This window comes from Marmota flaviventris, chromosome 1 (genome assembly GCF_047511675.1).
Source record: "Marmota flaviventris isolate mMarFla1 chromosome 1, mMarFla1.hap1, whole genome shotgun sequence".
Classification (NCBI taxonomy): Eukaryota; Metazoa; Chordata; class Mammalia; order Rodentia; family Sciuridae; genus Marmota; species Marmota flaviventris.
The window spans coordinates 76,920,150-76,940,162 of NC_092498.1; the positions used below are offsets into that span (position 1 = coordinate 76,920,150).

At 36.0% G+C, this 20,013-nt stretch overlaps 1 protein-coding gene across 2 annotated transcripts in view; it reads right to left on the reverse strand.

Annotated features, from left to right (window-relative positions):
* Window positions 1-20,013, reverse strand: part of Ankmy2 (ankyrin repeat and MYND domain containing 2) — a 36,856-nt gene that overhangs the window by 1,605 nt on the left and 15,238 nt on the right. For both annotated transcript variants that reach the window (XM_027932719.3, XM_027932720.3), the window contains 5 exons: window positions 14,049-14,209; window positions 9,693-9,907; window positions 8,809-8,944; window positions 3,426-3,554; window positions 989-1,118 (listed from right to left, as the gene is read on the reverse strand). In XM_027932719.3, coding sequence (XP_027788520.1) covers window positions 989-1,118; window positions 3,426-3,554; window positions 8,809-8,944; window positions 9,693-9,907; window positions 14,049-14,209 — 771 coding nt within the window. The remainder of the gene's footprint in view (window positions 1-988; window positions 1,119-3,425; window positions 3,555-8,808; window positions 8,945-9,692; window positions 9,908-14,048; window positions 14,210-20,013) is intronic.

Below are 20,013 nucleotides of genomic sequence, written 5' to 3' on the forward strand. Positions count from 1 at the left end.
AGAATAGTGTCTGGCACATGGCTGGGAATTCTCATTCTACTGACACGTCTATCCTCTCATGATGTTAGAACATAAAGAGGTACTATTCTCTGTCCTCAGCATAGGATAAAAAAGGTTTGGTCCAGAGAACAAGAGAGGACAAGGTAGTCAGGAGGCCTGACTATTCTCTTAATGATAAATTGTTTAATTTTATACAAACCATTCAATCAAACTAAGAGTGTTTTTAAATCAAGTGATAAAGAGGACACTGTCCCATCACTAGTGGAGACAGAAATACCTAGGATCAGTCATTTAAACAATTTTTTCAAACTACATACATTCCCCAAGAACACAGAATAGCTTCTCTGGGGTGGGCTATAGGGATGTGGGTTGTTCCTCTCTTGCATATGAGAATCATTGCTGAAACAATTCAGTTACTGAAGAAAATGTAAACTTACCAGTGAAGGAGAAAGAAAGAATGTGAAACTCACTACTCTGACATTTGAAGAAATTTAATCTGTACATTAGATCTGCAATTTAATCTGTAATTTACAAATATACTCTGTAATTTCATCTGTAATACTGAAATTTAATTAAATTTAAAGGCTTCCAATTTTAAAATCCTCTGATACCCATTAGGGAAAATTTAAGTATTTCTGTATTCGAAAAATCCTTCATGAGCAGGACATAAGTGATTATCCATTAAGAGTCCCACCATTTTCAGGGCAGGCTCCTGAGCTTACATAAAGAATGTGGAATAAATCACATTCCCTTAGTATCCTATGTTCCTTTGTTTCCCAGTGACATTTCTTCTGACTATATTCTATGCGTTATTCCAAAGACTAGAAGGGGACACATTTAAGTTTAAGTGTGGTCCTTATGTTGGTCACTCTTGAGCTTCCTTGGTCCCCAGATATGATTCAGTTCCCATGTTCTCAGTGTAAACATCAACTATCTTTCATTTTCCCCACTGAGAAGCAGAATGAGATCAGTGGTTACATATACATACTGTTCTCCTCTTGGCTCTTTTCTTTGGCAGCCTCCAACTGTTGCTTCTCATAAATGTCCTTCAGATTCTTACATATTTTCTTATGCGTAAACCAGTGTGTCTTTTGGCAAGTTTGATCACAATATATCACCTGAAAGCAATTGTAGGTTTATTTTCATTTTAAGAGTTAGGATTGCATGATTTCCCAACTATAGCCTTAAATCAAGAACTATCCTGTAAAAACGTTTTAGTTTTCCATATTGTGTACTGTATGGCTATGTATTGATTTAGGTTTGCAATTTTTAGCTTACACTTTAAAACAGTAATGATATATAACCAACCGTCTACAAAAGACTGACAAATGACTTATTAAGATCCTTCTATATAACACAATTGGAAGAATAAATGACAAGATGAAGTTGTCATCGTAGAGGAAGCCAAGCCTGAGAAAGAGCAGGGTGGGGTAGAATGGAAGGAGACAGATGCCTAACAATACAGTTGGTAACAGCTAAGCGACACAGGCACAAAGGAGGCAGAGAGGAAGCAGTGACTCACTCTAACTGGGGAAGTCAGGGAAGGCAGAGAATAGGAACGAAGTGTACCAAGTGAGGGGAGTATCTCGAACAAAAATACAGGGAAAAGGAAGGGAATGACATATATAAAGATAAGCAAGAATACTTTATAAATGAGCTTATATTTTTCCAAGTGAGAATGGAAATGAACTTATACACACTTATTAGATGCCAAGCCCTGTGGTAGGCTGCTGGGAGCCATTAGCCAAGTAGGTATGACAATTTCCTTGCCAGCGTACCCCATGTTGCAGTGACATTGAATGTAGGTGACCTTGCTCAAGGACCAAGGCGGATTAGGGCGTTCCGGTTTAGGTTCCAGGTTTAAGGTTTAAGATTATTCCTGCTGGGAATAGGGCGTATCTTGCTGCCTGAGTTCCCCTTGAGTTCTCATGGGATTCAGACAGTATATTTTGGAGATAGAAGCCCAGTGGAGGTGGATTTGGGCAGAGAACGTGGATTTCCCCAGAACGTGTTTGTAGACGGCTGGTGTGAGTTCGGGAATAAAGAGTTGCTGTTTGAATCTACAAGCTGTGTGGTGGCTCGTGATTGTGTGCCCAGCCAGACTGTGGCAGTAGGCCGTTATGCATGCATGCATGGTATTATGGACAGCATTACTGGGTTCAATTCTTTACTCATTGCTGCATTCATACACTTTAGATAGGATTTCAAAGTTCTAGGCACATAAAAGGAGACAGGTCTGACTTTTAGATTTGGCCACCTGACTTGTTTTGGCCCACAGAAGGAGACAGCACGGCGATTACAAGGCCAGGCCTCAGAAGCCCCTGTGTGTCTCTAGTTGCCCAACTGAACTTTTCCATTAGCATGAGAACAAGCTCAGCTGCCCAACTGTCCCAACTGAGGCCAGCCAATGACAAACAGAAAAGAAGTGACTGTTGCTATAAGCACTGTTTTTAGAGTGTTTTCACATGCAGCAATAATTAGCCAACACAGATAATTGAATTTTCACACCTTTAGCCCCAATTCACACATAGGCAAACTGAGGTTCAGAGAAATAAGCAATTAAAGGAGATAAAGCTGGAGAAGTAGACTGTGGCAGATTATGATGGGGTTTGTATAATACATTGAAGAATTTCACCTTAAAATCAATAGGAAATTATTATCTATGGGATTAAGTGAATGCACGGACACAAGTATGTGAGTTATATGGGGTCTAAGAAGATGAACACAATCACATATGCCATTTACAAAGGTAATTCTGGCAGAAGTGGGCAGTGTATTCCCTAAGAATTAAAGTTTGGGGACAGTCAGAAGAAGCTGTAGATTGTTTTGTTTTTGCGTATTGAGGATTGAACGCAGGGATGCTCTACCACTGAAAATACATCCCCAGCTACCCCCCAACCCCCACCCCATTTTTCTTTCTGGACAGGGACTCCCTAAGTAGCTGTGGCTGGCCTGAAATTTGGGATCCTCCTACTTCAGCCTCCTAAGTAACTGGGATAGAAGTGGTAGTTTTAAAAAGAGTTGGTGAAAAGATGGTAGTTAAAGTCAACATCAAAAGAGTTAAGAGTATGTATTTATGAACTGTCCTAAACTAAGCTTCTATATCTGCTCCAACCTCAATCTCCTGCTCTCTACCTATTTCTTATTTTCTTATATTCACCCAGTAATATCCTTTCTTTCTGTGGAGTAGAAAAGAAACTAAGGCAGACTGGTAGTTTGGCAGAAGATAAAACACAGAACTACACTTATTCTATAATTCTCTTTCAAAACTAGTTTTTAAAATATTAGATGCAAAACTTTCATGTATTACAACTTTATTAAAGACTAACACCAGCTGTTATGTTTACAGAATACTAAAACCCAATTGCTAGCTTGGATGCAATATTAATCAGACATCAATGAATTTAAAAGAACTCCATTCTCACCATTTTGCACACTGAACATCTCTTGCTTGCTCCCTTTTCTCCACAGGTGGTGCAAAATTCAACGTCCACAAAACCCACCTGACCAGTGATGGCTTGGGTAAGAACAGAGAATGCAGTGGGATCAGAACCCTAGAGTGGGTATAAAGAGGAGGGGGGAAAAAAGAAAAACTCTGCAATCACCACAAAAGAATACTAAGATGTCACCCCATGAACAATGTTATCTAGAAACACATACTCAAGAAAGAAATCATTTACATTGACTTTTTGACAAAATGACAAATATTTTTTGAGAACACATTTTTTTTTCTATACAAAGCATATAAGAAATAAGTCCCAGATCCCAAAAATTATAAAGAAAAAAATATGACCTATTATTGAATACAAGTGTTTTTCAATTAACATTATTCAGTAAGCCCATAGTGATTTCAGATAAAGGACAATGAACTCAAGAGTAGAATTTTTGAAAACTGACATCAAGACAATATTTATATAATTGTGGGACAGTTATAGGGCACATCATGAACGTTTAATCATCTTAATTCTTAAGTTTGATGCAACTTAAGCATTTAAATTAAGTACTAAGAAAAATCAACAGTGTGAAATTATTATTGCAGGATTATTAAAATTAGAATGGGTTATTAAAGAGGACATATAAAAATTTTTATGAAGAAAATTATGAGGGGAAATATTTAGCTACCTGAGGTGATGCTATTAAAACCTATCTAGAATAAGCAAAAATAATCAAGGAGCATCTATTTTTCTTACCTATTCCTAATAGCTCTGTGTTCTGGATTACTTATTCGGAACCAATATTTTGCCACTGTTCATAATTTTCATTTTCATTTGAGTCTTTACTTCTTCCTAAGAATGTTTTTACATTATTTTATCAATTGTACATAATGGATCTTTAGAAAATAAAACCTGGAAGCAAGTTCTATACTGTTCTATATAGTTAAGATAGTTAAAAGATTCAAGAAGTGCTTTTAAAGTAGAATTCTTTTTAAAACTCTCATGCTCCTCAATAATCTCTAGGGTATATAAAGAACTCAAAAAGCTAAACACCAAAAAACAACCCAATCAATAAACGGGCCAAGGACCTGAAGAGACACTTCTCAGAAGAGGACATACAAACAATCAACAAATATATGAAAAAATGCTCATCATCATTAGCAATTTGAGAAACGCAAATCAAATCTACTCTAAAATTCCAGCTCACTCCAGTCAGAATGGCAGTTTTTATTAAGACTAACAACAAAAAGTATTGGCAAGGATGTGGAGGAAAAGGTACACTCAGACATTGCTGGTGGGACTGCAAATTGGTGCAGCCAATATGGAAAGCAGTATGGAGATTTCTTGGAAAATTGGGGATGGAACCAGCATTTGACCCAGCTATCCCTCTACTTGGTCTATACCTGAAGGACATAAAAACAGCATAATACAGGGACACAGCCACATCAATGTTTATGGCAGCACAATTCACAATAGCTAAACTGTGGAAACTAATCTAGATGCCCTTCAGTAGTTGAATGGATAAAAAAAAAAAAAAATGTGGCATATATACACAATGGAATATTACTCAGCAATAAAAGAGAATAAAATCATGGCATTTGCAAGTAAATGGATGGAGTTGGAGAAGATAATGCTAAGTGAAGTAAGCCAATCCCAAAAAACAAAATACCAAATATTTTCTCTGCTATAAAGAGGCTGATTCATAGGAGGGTAGGGAAGGAGAACGTGGAAGGAATAGATAAACTCTAGATAGGGCAGAGGTGTGGGAGGGGAAGGGAGGGGGCATGGGGTTAGAAATCATGGTAGAATGTGATGGACATCATTATCCAAAGTACATGTATGAAGACACGAATTGGTGTGAATATACTTTGCATACAACCAGAGATATGAAAAATTGTGCTCTATGTGTGTACTATGAATTGTACTGCATTCTGCTGTCATATATATATAAATTAATTTTAAAAAACTCTCATGCTCCTAAACACAAATAATAATGACAATATTATTAACTTTTCATGTTAAGATGTTAAGAATTCTCTTTTGCATTAAATATGATGTACTAATAAGAAAAAATTAGGTGAAATGAACCCTTGGATATCAGATACTTTTCTAAATAATTCCACCAGAAATGAAGGTGACAATTGTGCTGAAATGCTGACATGCATCAGAGATCTTATTAAAAATTCAGAACCATCCCCTTGGCCCATATCTAAATTAGAATTTCTTAGGGTGGAGTCAAGATACCTGCATTATTACCAACATCTGAGGTAATTTTAAGGCATATTAAAAGTTTGAGAATCACTAGTACTTAATGTAGCACTGGATATACATAAATCTACATAATTCTTTTGCCTCCAAAGTACTATATCAGATTAGATAGCAATCCCACCCACAAATCAAAAGAGAACATAATATGTCCAATGGACATCAAAACAATTACATTTTCATATCCAAATAGTTCTTTACAGAACTACCCAAAAATATTCAAAATACCCCTCCAAATGGGACTTTTGTGGGAGTCATCAACACACTAATATCCGCATGGATAAAACTGAAGGTAAAACCAAAGGATATTTTCCTAGGAGTATGGCTGTTCATGTGAACTACTACTTCCAAAGAAAAATTAATGATGGAACAGATGAGTAACCACAGAGAATCTTTCTTGTCACTGATGTGTGACAAGAACTTTCCTGTTAAACAAAATCTTGTTATCTACTTGGTTAAATAAGAATTTGTTTAGGTGCCAGAGCCTCTTTTATGAAAAGATACTCAGCCTGGAAATAAACAGTCAGCTTTATTCAATGTATGTTATAAAATCAGAGAAAGAAGCTAGGCTCTTAAAAGTTAAAATACCCATTAGCAATGGATATAGCAAAACATGTATAACAGCATAATCTGCTGCAATGCTGGAGTACTATTTCTTAAATTTGGCCATGTGCCACACTTCCTACTGAGCTTTGTGACAGGCAGAAGCCAGAGTCCCAGGAATTAAAACCAGGCAGAAGCGCTGGGATTGTGGCTCAGCGGTTGAGTGCTCACCCATCATGTGCGAGGCTCTGGGTTCAATCCTCAGCACCACATAAAAATAAAATAAAGATACTGTGTCCAACTGCAACTAAAAAATAAATATTAAAAAAAAAAAAAAAAAGAAAAACCAACCAGGCAGAAGGAATCAAAACCTGCACAAGTGGACCCAGGCATGAATAGTCAGAAAGCAACAGGTGATCCTCAGGGCAGCAGCCCTGGGAACCTTGTGTTACAGGAAAAGGTCAGCATTATCTCAGAGGCTTAAGAACTTGTGGTACAACCAAAACTATTACGCAGTAAACAGTAGCTATCTGGGACACTCAACTACAAGCATTCAAAATAAAGTATTCCAGAGAGTGGATTATATAACTCTTAAAGGACAAAAATTTTAAAAAGAAACATCTTTCTAAGTCGTATTAAGTACTACCTTAACTTTATTATGAACCTTTTCTTGATGACTTAGATTGTTATGGTAAATATGAATCATTATACTCTGTAAACTTTAATCATATTATTCTATCATGTGGGGCTAAGATGAATCGCTGTACCCTACACTGACCTGCTTTGACTTTTTAAGTCCTCTGGGCTGCTGTTTAAGCTTTTCTGTTTTCTCCCATGAAGGTGGAAAGCCAGCCAGCACTTGTTAGTGTTGCAACCCTCCCACAGCAGCCTATACTAGTTCCTTTTCTGATGTCAGTTTCTCCAGCTTTCTCACTAACACAAGCATAATTTTGTTTAAAGCAGCAGGAGTAAGACAAAACACTCATTTCCCCAGATTCCTGTGCAGCTGAGAATGGTCATATGACACAGAGGGTGTCTCGGAGAGCTTATATGTTTTAGATATAGGCCCCTTTGGACTTCCTGCCTGCCTGGGATGGGAATGTGAGCCTGCAGGAAGTGTCAAAAGCATCATGAACGTGTAGACATCAGCATGAGTATGCGGACCTACACAGCTAAGGAAAACTGGGGTGGAAATTGTTTTTGAGCAATGCACCGGACCTGGTCTGCCTACCTGAGCATTTGAGTATATGTGAATATATAAACCCTTATCTATTTAAGGCATTTGGTTGGAATTTGATATGTGCAGCCAAAACATAATTAATAAGTTAACCTCACAATTTGCTCACTTTTATCTTCAAAGACTTTTATCTTCAAACACCAAATAGCCAACTATATTAAAATGGAAGAGTAAAGAATTTCTGTGTGCTCCAAATCATGAACAACCTCAAGAAGGGGATCCTAATTAGAATAAGTTATACTCCATGTATGTATAATATGTCAAAAATATTCTCTACTATCATGTATATGTAAAAAAGAACAAGTTAAAAAAAAGAATTTGTGTGAACAGATGTGGAATTCTCATGAATAAATTAATGCATGGACTCTATGAAATCTTCTTGCCCATTTCATGATTCATAGTAGGTGAATTCTTAATGTACAAAGGAGCCCCTGGAACTCACTTCTAGCCTCGATCTCAATTTTCTGCACTGAAAATGATATAACAGCCCAGAGAATGAAGCCAAATTGCCAGGAGAGAACATGTAAGGAATGGGACTGACTGGTTTTAGGATCAGTTTCTTGACTGAGACATAACGGCTGACACTTAAGAAGGATTTGATTGAAATATATGAAGCATGAATGGGATGGATAAACTGAACAGAAATCTACTCAAAATAAGGAAGACAGAGAATGTCTTAAGACATACAACTTAAATATATGGCAAAAGGACAACCAGTAATTTAAAAAAATAGACAAAAAAGTTAACAAAATCTACTTCCTATATGTGGGAAATAGTCACAGGTTTTTTTCTACTGGTTTTGTTTTTTTAAGTATGGAAAGTTCCTAATCAGAGTCACTAAGGTGGAAAATAAGAAGCTGGGATATAATTGAGATTAAGAACTACAGTGAACCTTCTCATGGCTTATTCAGCTACACACCCACAGTCTAGATACCATCACCCCTTATCATCTGTACATGATGCAAGACCTCGTACCAGTAATTCTTAATAGCTACAAGTGTATATGTGTTCATCTGTATTAAACAGTAGATATGTACCCACCTGCACAGGTTTCACAGATGTATTTAAAACCTAAGTGTCTATTATAACCATTTACTTCCTACATAAGGAAACACTGATAATTAAACTGAGTGCTATAAAAATGTAAGAAGACCACAAGAGGAGAAAAGAACAAACAGGAACATGTTTAGCAGGCGAACCTATCCCCACTTTTGTTCCTAAAAACTTTATGAAAATAAAAATAAATACTAAAAGAAAATTCATCTTTAACAATACAATGCATAGTAACTAGGTCTTACTGATTGCAAACTTGGTTAAGAGGAGCCTTACAATTTCAACAGGAGCAATGCTTCGCACCAGCTGCTGGAGGAGTGTAGCTTCACAGTATGGGAATTTTCTGATGCTTTCTCTAATGATTTTTTCCTGATACACTGGAAAGCCATCAGAAGCTCGGCCTTTTAACAAGCTGAAAGATATTTTTTAAGGACATATTGAAGTTCAATCACTAAGCATTTCCTTCTAGCTGAACCCAACAGCTTTTAGTAGTTTCTTCTTTGCTATGTAAGGTTTTCATCATCTCTTTAAATCATGAAGATGACTCAATTCAACCTGCAATTCAGGCCTTTACAGGTTTCCCGGTTCTGAGATGCACAGGCAAAGGTGACCCACCAGAAAAAGCTAAACACTGTTATCAGATAAGCTGGTTACTTATTACCATGTCAGTTATTTGTAGAAAGAATGAAAACTCTCATTGAGTCACACTCTTCTGACTTGGTTCCCTTTTCTCATTAATGTTGCAAGAAAAGTTTATCTCTGGTGGTCAGAGAACAAGAACAACACTCAGCTCTCCCAGAGACAACAACAGAAATACCCTAAATGCCATTTTGAGTCCTCAGTAAAACCTCCAGCACCAACACCATTAAACCTCACACTTGCACTTAGGCATTTTTTAGCTGCCTGATCTTATACATACTATTTAACCTCAGATTCCTCATGTGTAAACCAAGGATAACAAAAAAAAAAAAATCACTGCAAAGCCTACAAAACTAATCTTAGTATAATATGGTCCCCTTATTTCTTGCAGACTAAATGTGATCCCAACAATAGAAAATGCTGTTAAAATACTTAATTTTGAAATTTATAACTAGTTTTTATATATTAAAATATTATCCTACTTGTCTGTATTTTATACAAGACATGGTAAAAAACAGTACCTTTTGATCAGTGTGTCCAATTTATTCTCTCCATCTTTTAAGAAGTTAATGCATTTCTGAAAGATACAGCTGATATAATGCATTTTCATCGCTAATACTTCATTCATGTCTCTTTGTTTCATACATTTCTCACAAATCAAATCCATCACTTTATAGCACTTATTCAGGGCTGCTTCTTCTGCCAGCAGAGGATTCTCATTTACAAGCATCACGATCTAAAAGAAATTCCAGAGAACTTAGAAATTCCATGAGATATTTTCAATTTACAAATTGGGTAGTTAGTTGACTGCAAGAGATTACCAAATAAAGTCTTTCTTAGGATCATATAGTCAGTGTACTAGTTCAAATTAGAATGCAAATTGCCACCAAAGTAATAAAACTAATACGCAAGAACCCTAACACCATGGTATCTCTTAATATCAAAGTAAAATATGATCTGCCATCTCTCTGAACCATGGTATTAGTACATCATTTCAGGTACATGGTTTTACTGCCTCTAGAGTAATCATGGCACATTGTACAATCTTTATGTATAAAATCAAATCACTGAGCAACTACTCTTCTTAGTTAACATTACTGAACTCTATAATTTCATGATTATAAGTATAATTCTCATTAATTCTTATTAATTATAAGAAAATGAGATTTTTACAATAAAAAGTCTAAAAATGAAATTGTTTTTCTTTCCAATTAACTATATTTCTCTGAGGAAATTTTCCTAAAGATGCTTCAAATTATCTACACTAATGAGAATAGGTCAAGGAAGAAACTATAAATAATTTTAAAAGTGGAAAGTCAAGTTGGACATGATGGCACATGCCTGTAACCCCAGCAGCTCGGGAGGCTGAGGCAGGAGAATTGCGAGTTCAAAGCCAGCCTCAGCAATGGGGCAAGGTGCTAAGCAACTCAGTGAAACCCTGTCTCTAAACAAAAAACAAAAACAAAAAAAAAAAAAAAAAAAAAAAATGGGGCTGGGGATGTGGCTCAGTGGTCGAGTGCCTCAGAGTTCAATCCCTGCTACCAAAAAAAAAAAAAAAAAGTGGAAAGTCAAAAATTATCAAATTTTACACATTATAAGTCCCACATTCCTACATTTACCTTTTTATTTTCTTTTAACTACCCCATTTCTTATGAATGGACAGATTAAGCTTGAATTTAGTGTAATGAGGAGTATGTTTCTTACTAGCTTTGTTACAGGGTAGATTACTTGAATTTGGGTCTGTATGAGACCCTGCATAAGGACCTATGGTGAACATGTATATAACATAGCCACAAGGGTATGCAGTCAGTACTTACTAATTTACATGTTCCAGCTAAATACTTATCCTAGTGATTGTAAATGTCAGGGAACAAGAGTTAGCAGATTTAGTAAGTTACATTCCTCTCTTCAGGAATGAAAAAAGATCAGTTGTTAGTTTAAGTAAAACCTACACCTAGCCTCCTAACACAGATTATATGGACATGAGAAACTGAAACAGAATTTTCACTTATTCTTGATACTACTAGATTTATATATAACCTAGTATTTTTCTTAAAATCCAACACTTAATAACAATAAATTATTAGACTTAAGTATGTATAATCAGAATACTTAGTGGTCAATTTATTGATTATTCCCCCTACCAAATATATATCAAAATTAATTTGTGAAGAAGACTCATTAATTAGCTTATTTACATCTCTACTTACTGCAATCATTTAAAATTGTTTGCTCAATATTTTTATATATAGCATTTATAATCAAAGTACAAACTCTTAACTTACAAGTGGGAATTCTTTTTAAAAAAATCTCAAAGAGAACCCAGATTAATGATTTTTTTTGTCTCGAGACACTTATTTTATAGAGCAAATATTTATAAAGAAATACGATAGCCGACATTTCTTTTTTTATTTACCTTTCATTTTCTTTTGAGTCCCACATTTCTTATGTATACACAGATTAAGATTAAATTTAGTGTAATGAACCATTACCATGCATTTACTGAAACATTTACATAGCTGTACACAAAGGAATATTTGTGCTAGTTTCCTTCCTTTTCATCTCTGCAGCATTTTTTAAAAAAATATTTATTCTTAAGTTTTTTTAGGTGGACAAATATCTATATTTTACATTTATGTGGTGCTGAGGATCGAACTCAGTGCCTCATGCATGCTGGGTGAGCGCTGTACCACTGAGCCATAACTCCAGTCCCTCTGCAGCATTTTGAAGTATTTTGAAATGAATCCTTATTATAAATTACCAAGAGAAAAACAATATGCCTTTCAGCATTAAAAACTATTTGAATCTTAACTCTCAAAAGGGTGCTACCTGAAACTATGTTCATGAATTTTGAATTCATTTTTTTAACTCCCCCTCCTTTTATTTCCAGTGCTAGAGATCAATCCTAGGGCCTCATGCAGACTAGACACACACTCTACCACTACAGATACAGCCCCAAATTTCATTTTTAAAATTGCTAAATCAACAATTTGGGGCTTGAATATCATCTTACTAAACAAAAACAGGATTGCTCTCTATATACCTCTCTCCTTTCCACGTAGAAACTTTGCTCAGTTCTGTTTTTCTGTGATTTATTTTTCTCTAGATAACCTTGATTTTCTGGGTATCAGCATAATTCCCCAAGTCCCTTTTGAAAACAAACACATCCTTATTACCATAGCAGCCACTTAACCTAGACACAAATGCAGCTATGTTACGTGCAAGGGAATGGAAAGGTAAGCTGCATACTGAAGAAATTTCTGTGCTTATTTTAAAAGCTATTTGACTTTAGACAGTGGTTGCCTGTTACTTTTTTATAATACTCACTAGGAAGAACCAGGCTAGCTTGAAAAGAAATAAAATAATGAAAGTGGGCCACAATGAAAGCAACTGGCCAGCTTTATATCCAAAGTATGGATAAAAGAAAGATTTTCAAGTGAATAGATTGTTTATACCTACAAAAAAGCAAAGTCAGGTCTGAAGGACGTTACTCTGGTTATATAACAGTCTCCTTTTATAAGACTATGTGATACAAAAATATTATGTAGAATATTTCAGATTATATACCTTTGCAATTTATTACCTGTATAAATATGCCCTTTATCTAATTTACTCAAAATATATGCCTTTAAAGATATCTGAAAGTAGAATAATTCTTAGGATTTTTTTAAACCTGAGAGACCAGGTTCCATGTAAACATCAAAAATTATTCCAGAACCTTCTTGCAGTCTAATGGCATAGAAATGTAGATATAAAAGTCAGTAAATCCAGAGCTGGGGACATAACACAGTAGTAGACTGCTTATCTAGCATATGAGAGACTATGGCTTCCATCCCTAGTACTGATAAAAAAACAAGAGTTGGTGAGTCAGAAAAATACAGGAAACTTCTTCAAATCCACCTAAACTAGAATTCCCCGTAATACTCATGCCAAAGAGGAACAAAGGTATTATAAAACCACACACATTCTCTACAGTAAGAAATATGGTATCTATATGAAAAAAAACCTGTCTTCCAGCCCAGCCTGCAACACACCAGAGTGTCAAAGACAAAGAGGTGCTGCTATTCCCACGAGTTCTCTCTTCTAAATGTGTGCTGGGAGGGAAGGAGCCACTAACGCAAAAGAGGCAATTTTTTTTTTTAAAGGGTAAATTCTAAGTACCATTTTCTTCATAATTTTTTATGCAACTTTTGTTGTTGTTTCTAAAATGACGAATCCAAAGAAAATAGCAGTGAAAATAGTGAGGAATGATTCTTAAAGCATCCTAGTTATGCGATTTGAACTTAAGTGTTGGTCTAAAAGTTGAACAATCTGCTTGATTTGACTGACTCCTGAAAAAACTATATTACTTAAAATCATCAAAGAATCATTGGCATGTTCATGCTTCCTAGAAAGATAATTAATAGTAGATGCCAACAGAACACTACTCGGAGCCTTTCTAACAGTCCTGCAAAGCAGGCTCTGGGCACTCTGAGTGTTGGCTGCAAAAGGCTCAGAGTGGCCTCCTTCTTGTCCTCATTCAATGGGAGCCATCTCGCTTCTCTCTACCTGGGAGGTTGTCTCTTCTCTCCAGAAATGAATACAAAAGCCTGACTCACTGGCCACTCTGGAGCCACACCTGCTGCAGAACACAATGGTGTGAAGCCGGCTTCATGTGGGCCCCACTCTTTGCTTGACCTTTCCTCCTGCTCCAACCTGTTGCTCCTACTATCTCTTGGGTTTCAACCGAATGCACTCGTTCAAGAAATCTAATGAACAAAGGGGCCTACTCCAAACTCCACATCTACAAAACTCAAACCCAGACCATTATGATCCCATATAATAAGAGCAGTTCAAACTCTGAAGCAATATTGAAATGAAAAGCAAATACAACCTACCTTGACAGGATGAAGATTTGTTGTGGTGATGATTTTGTGCAATGGGCCTGCCAACTTTGGAGGCAGTTTTGGCTCTTTATCCAGTCCCTGGGGTTTAGTGTAATAATCCAGTCTCTCTCGTGGAAAGAAATTGTTGATTATAGTCACACAATCATGTTGACCTTTTAATAGAAAAATAGAAAAATTGCATTTTTATCATTAAAAACAAGACATCATCTGGATTTTTTTTTTTTAACTATGTTGCTGCTTCCTTATAAAGTAACCATGCATCGGAAAAGGAGAGTATAGGAGGAAAAGGAGAGGTACATTATTTTAGAGAACATTTATAAGCATTCTAAAGTAAAGAAACAATCTTTTAAATGCACAGAATCCACAACATATCTGAAGATTATGTGGATTACAAAAAAGCAGTGTTCAAGTTATAAATGGCCCTGAAGACTTTTGTAAAAATGGGTTGTAATCTAAATGTCTCTTCTTCAAACCGCTACACAAATGATAATCATGCTTCCCTAGTTATACTTAATTCAAATATATGCTATATAAGTATATTGTTATAATAGTAATAATTAATATTATTAAACTACCCCTCTCCCCCAATTTGAGAAAAGCATGGCCTCTTTGTGAAATGAATCAAAGAAAAAAAAATTATTTTTAAAAATTTTTGCTCCCAAAAGTTTGGTTTCTCATAAATCTCTAAGCCACTCCTCTGAGCCATCTCTAGCTTTAGAAATGGTTCTACAGAAGCAAAACCTTCCTACGGAGGTTGGTGGCCTCATAGTGTGCTCCTGCCACCTCCCCCTCCCGGGATCCCTCTCCACTACCTCTCTGGAGCTGGGAAGCGGCCACTCTGGGGAAGCAGGCAAAACCTACAGGGCATACTCCAGGGTGAAGGCTCTTCTGGGATCTCTGAAGGAGAAACCTCTTCCGCCTCTCTGCCTGGCGAGGGCAGAGGGACCAGTGGTGGCGAGTCCTGGGGAGAGTGCCCATCACTGCAGCTCTCGGAGGGTGATCTGTCCTGGGCAGACAGCGAGGCCCCTGCCCACGTGTGCACGGTCCTGGGAGCATCTGCTTGATCCTTTCGACAACAGGTGACCTGCAGGGGGATTGTACTGTGGGCCAACTGGACCCCTGGCACTTGAGGCTGGCAAGGGGCTCTGCTTGTCTCTGAGCATTTTTGGGAGAACGTGGGAGTGGAGCAGCCTCTTGGTGCCTCGGCTGGTAGGGTGACCTTGGGCCCAAAGGCATAGAGATTGTGGCACCTCCTCCACTGCTGCCCAACCCTCACAGCTTCACTGGACTGCCTAACAGACACAGAGCAGAGTACCCAGGGAGACCCAGCAACTCCAAGATTACGCAGTACTAGGACAGATGGCTTCTTGGAATGGCAGTGGACTAGTAACATTAACCATGACAACTAGGGCCACAATCAGAGCTGGAAAATAATGGCCCTTCAGCAGATTCTATTACAGTGTATAGAGACTTTCAAGAACCACAGAAAGATACCAATTTTAACGATTATTACACAAACTGAAAGAGGTAATCCTGTTGACTATTGAGAACTAAATCATTAATGCAGATCAAGGGGGCAAAGCATCTCAAGACAGAGAACAACTCAAAGATAAAAATTATTATGGAAGAGAGAAGCGAACTAAGAGATCCAAGAAATCTAATAGTAAAAAATCCCAGAGAGGAAAAAAAGAAATGGAGAAAGAATTAAGCAAATGACAAAAGAATAGGTCACCGATTTAGAAAGAGAAATTAGTAGTGATCACAACATCATTTTTTGGTATTCCATGCTACCATTAAATACCAAATCACCAGTTAGTTAACTAGTTTCTGTCTCTCTTTTTTCCTTTCCTTTGGGTGGGGAAGGGGCATTTTCTTTTCTCTTTCTCTCTCATTCTCTTTTCCCTTCCTCCCTTCTTTCCTTTTTCTTTCTCTCCCTTTCCTTATGTCAGAAAGCTCCACTGCCTACACCTTGAGAAGTCAAACAACAGCAGTCTATATTAAAAATCTGTAATGAGCCAAGGTGATGTCTAGGGAATGATCAAGTCTACCTCCAGGATCTTCAAGAAGAGAGAAAAATGATGTTCAATGAATTTTATCTCCTAAGGGAGGTGTGTTGTGGACAAGACAGCATCAAAAGCAGTACAGGTATCCGTGTGAATTTACAACTTGTACTTGAAGAAACTAGAGAAGATGAGACAGACTGCACAAGCTTCCTTGAAATACAATCTACACTCACATTGAATAAAACATATATGTTCCTATTTTTTAAAAAAGTTGTTCCAAAATATCTCATTGAAATGATCAAACCAGATACTTTTATATCTGGTATTAATATAAAGGGGTCAGAGGAAAATATGGAATTAGTTTAAAACTGTACCTCCTCATCATGGAATTAGTTTAAAACTGTACCTCCCCCAACTAGTACAGTCAAAAAAAGCTGTTAGCTGTTGGACGTGGCTGTACATAAAAATATCTACTACATAACAATCACACTGTCATACGACTAGGGTTTTTGTTTGTTTTTTGTTTGGTACTGGGGATTGAATCAGGGGCACTCGACCACTGATTCACATCCTCAGCCCTATTTTGTGTTTTATTTAGAGACAGGATCTCACTGAGTTGCTTAGCGCCTTGCTTTTGCTGAGGCTGGCTTTGAACTCACTACCCTCCTGCCTCAGCCTCCTGAGCCTCTGGAATAACAGGCATGCACCACCACACCCGGCTAAGATTAGGGGTTTAATATTATACCTTTATGAAAAGTAAAAAATAATATTACTTACTTTTTGTCCAAGTCAATGTTTTTAATTTTAGATAATGCTTAATGTGACATTTCGTTTTAACTAATCTAATGATTTACATTACAGTGATATATGTTTAAAGTTTATCTTTATAAATGTAATTTTTATTTGATAATGTGTTTTAATTTTTATAATTAGAATTATAAAATATTTAGTTTTGTTGGGTTTTAATTTACAAATTCTGAATACACAAATAAAAAGAATTATCAATATAGAGAATAAATGTTACAAGGGGGGAAAGTCAGCACATCATTTTGCTCTAGTATTACAATGACTAGACTTGAGTCTTGTAGCCCTCAAAAACTCACTGACATATTCTGGTAAAATTGCTTAGTTTCAAGGATGAACTAAACATTAAATATTCTTTCAGAAAGATATGAAAAGTTTACAAAAGAAAATAAACTGAGTTCTTATTTGCAAAACTAGAAGTGATAAAATCAATAACAATATCATACTAAAAACATTCTCATGAAAACCAGGAAAAGGACATGCCAATTATCACTATTAGTACTTCTCTTTAGTTTGAAATTTGACAATAATTCAAATAGAAAATAAAATAGAATTGAATAGCTAAAAAATCCAAGAGACTAATAAAAATGACAAAAAAAAAAAAAAAAAGGAATCAATAGCTTTTCTCTTTTTACACATAACAGGCTAGGAGAAGTGGAAGAGTGTTGAGGTGTAGTAAGAATTCTCCTTGCAATGGGGCAATAACTCCAAATTACTAAAAATATGAACTTTTAAAAAATGACTGTTATTAAGGAATCTATTAAATATTGTTGAGAGACCAAACAAGTTCTGCCCAAAAACCATATAAAGTCATACTATGTGAATTGGATAATAAGTTCTTACATCATACAGATGTTTATTCTCTGCATATACATAATGAAAATTACATAAAAGGGAATTTAACTTAAAACAAGATGGTATTTCAGTGCAGTGGGAAAAAGTTGGGTGGTTAATAAATGGTATTATCACAGCTATATACCTAGGAGAAAAGAAATTGTTAAAATAAATAAATAAACTTTAGAAGTACCAAAGCAAAACTCCTTAGGAAAAACAAAAATCCAAACAACATTTAGGAGACTGCCCGATCAAAGAAAATCTCTAACAAGAGAAGAAACATGGAATTTATAAAAATAAATAAGACTATTAAAAATAAACTCCCTGTGGCAAAGGTCCTCATAAGAATCAAAGGGGAAAAAAAATACTGGCATAAAATAATTTAAAGACATTTGGTCTTAGACAAGCAAAGCGGTTAACAACCGTTAAAATACATGAAGCTTCTTGGTAGAAGAAAAGACAACACAAAAGAAAAACAATTAAAGAATATGAACAAACCACCCACAGAAGGGAAAATACAAATGATCAGAAACAACAGTTTAATTTCACTAAACAAAAACTTTCCCTTTATAAAGGGAAGGTAAATTCATGATATACCATCTTTTCAACTATCAGACTGGCAAAACTGAAAGAGTGATAATGTCCAGTTGAGGACACTAATGTGAAAGGATACTAATCCTTTTGGAAAACAATCTAGACTCACATTAAAATTAAAACTATATATCCTTTGCCTCAGCAATTTTACTTCTGAGAATAGGTATCTTATAGATACATAAAAATAAAAAATTATAACAAGGATGATTATTACATAGTTTCTAGGGAAGTGATTAAAAAAACTAAAATCTGTCAGCAAGGAAGAGCTAAATGAACTGGGAAGCATTTATATCAAGAAATGTTATATAGCTACTGAAATAACAATTGGTTTATACCTACTGAGTTGGGAGGAATTCCCATGGTACACTGATAAGTGAAGGAGACAAGTTGCAAGTTACTGTATAGTTGATCACATTTTTTAAAAAATTTTGTACATGTATATGCACATGTATATGTACTGATCCACTTGAAGCAAACAAAAAGGGAAAAATAACTTATTTGTTTTGGACCTGGGCACTGAACCCAGGGACGCTTAACCACTGAGCCACATTCTTAGCACGTTTTATATTTTATTTAGATACAGGGTCTTGCTAAGTTGCTTAGAGCCTCACCAAGTTGCTAAAGCTGGCTTTGAACTTGTAATCCTCCTGCCTCAGCCTCCTGAACTGCTGGGATTACAGGCATGCACCATCACACTGGGAAGAATGACTGTTTTTCAAAGTCTTTTTATATGGAAAATTTATTCCAACTGAAAAAATATTCAGTCTGTGAAACTAGTCTAAGTAGATTAAAATGCATTTAAAATGCTATTCTTATTTTAGAATGTGACTGTGGACAATTTATGCTTTAGATTTTTGTTAACTTTGTAGTGTAAAGAAAAAAGAGCACATGTTAATGATGAAAGAAAAGGCTCCTCCACTTCCAGGTCTACGAACTTGGGAAGGTTAACCTCTATCTGAGCTCTGTTTTGTTTCATCATGTACATAATGATCACTCATAGAGCTAAATAAAAGTTGGGACACATTCTAATTCCCCTGCTTCATTGCATATAAATCAGAAAACTGAGGCTCATTGGAAGTGACAGGATTTGGCCAGGATGCTAATAACAGCAGAAATGAACTAAAATATGTTTCCATGTCAGTAGTTCAGCGATTTTTCCCACTGCACTGACCCCATCAAAACTAACTTAGAGAAGAGTTGGAAGCAACCATGGGGTCCCCAATCGGGAGACAAAATATTTCTCTGAAGCTTGCACAGCAAGGCCATACATTTCTCAAATCCTTATGAAATTAAAATAAAATAAAATAGGGATACTTGTTTTTATAAAGCTGTCACAAGGCAACCAAATGAGTAACTGATTTAATCATTGAAAGTCTCTATATTTTAAGAAAATGTAATAACAAAATTTAACTAGATACTCAGTTACAGTTGTATACACCTGATTAATTCTCACTGAAGCTCAATTCAAACATAATTTCTCTCAAAACCCCCTTGGAATAAAACAGAATATCTCCTCCTTCTATGTACTTTTATGGAATTAAATTCTCCCTTGATGTAGCATTTCGCACTGCCATTGCTATTTGCCTTTAAATGCCATGAAAACATGACCAACCTCTATCTTGTTCACCACTATAACTGAACCACCTGAGAGTGATACTGTATATACAGGTTATAAACATTAAGAATTTTTTTTAAACGAATCATTGGTCACAAGGCCACTA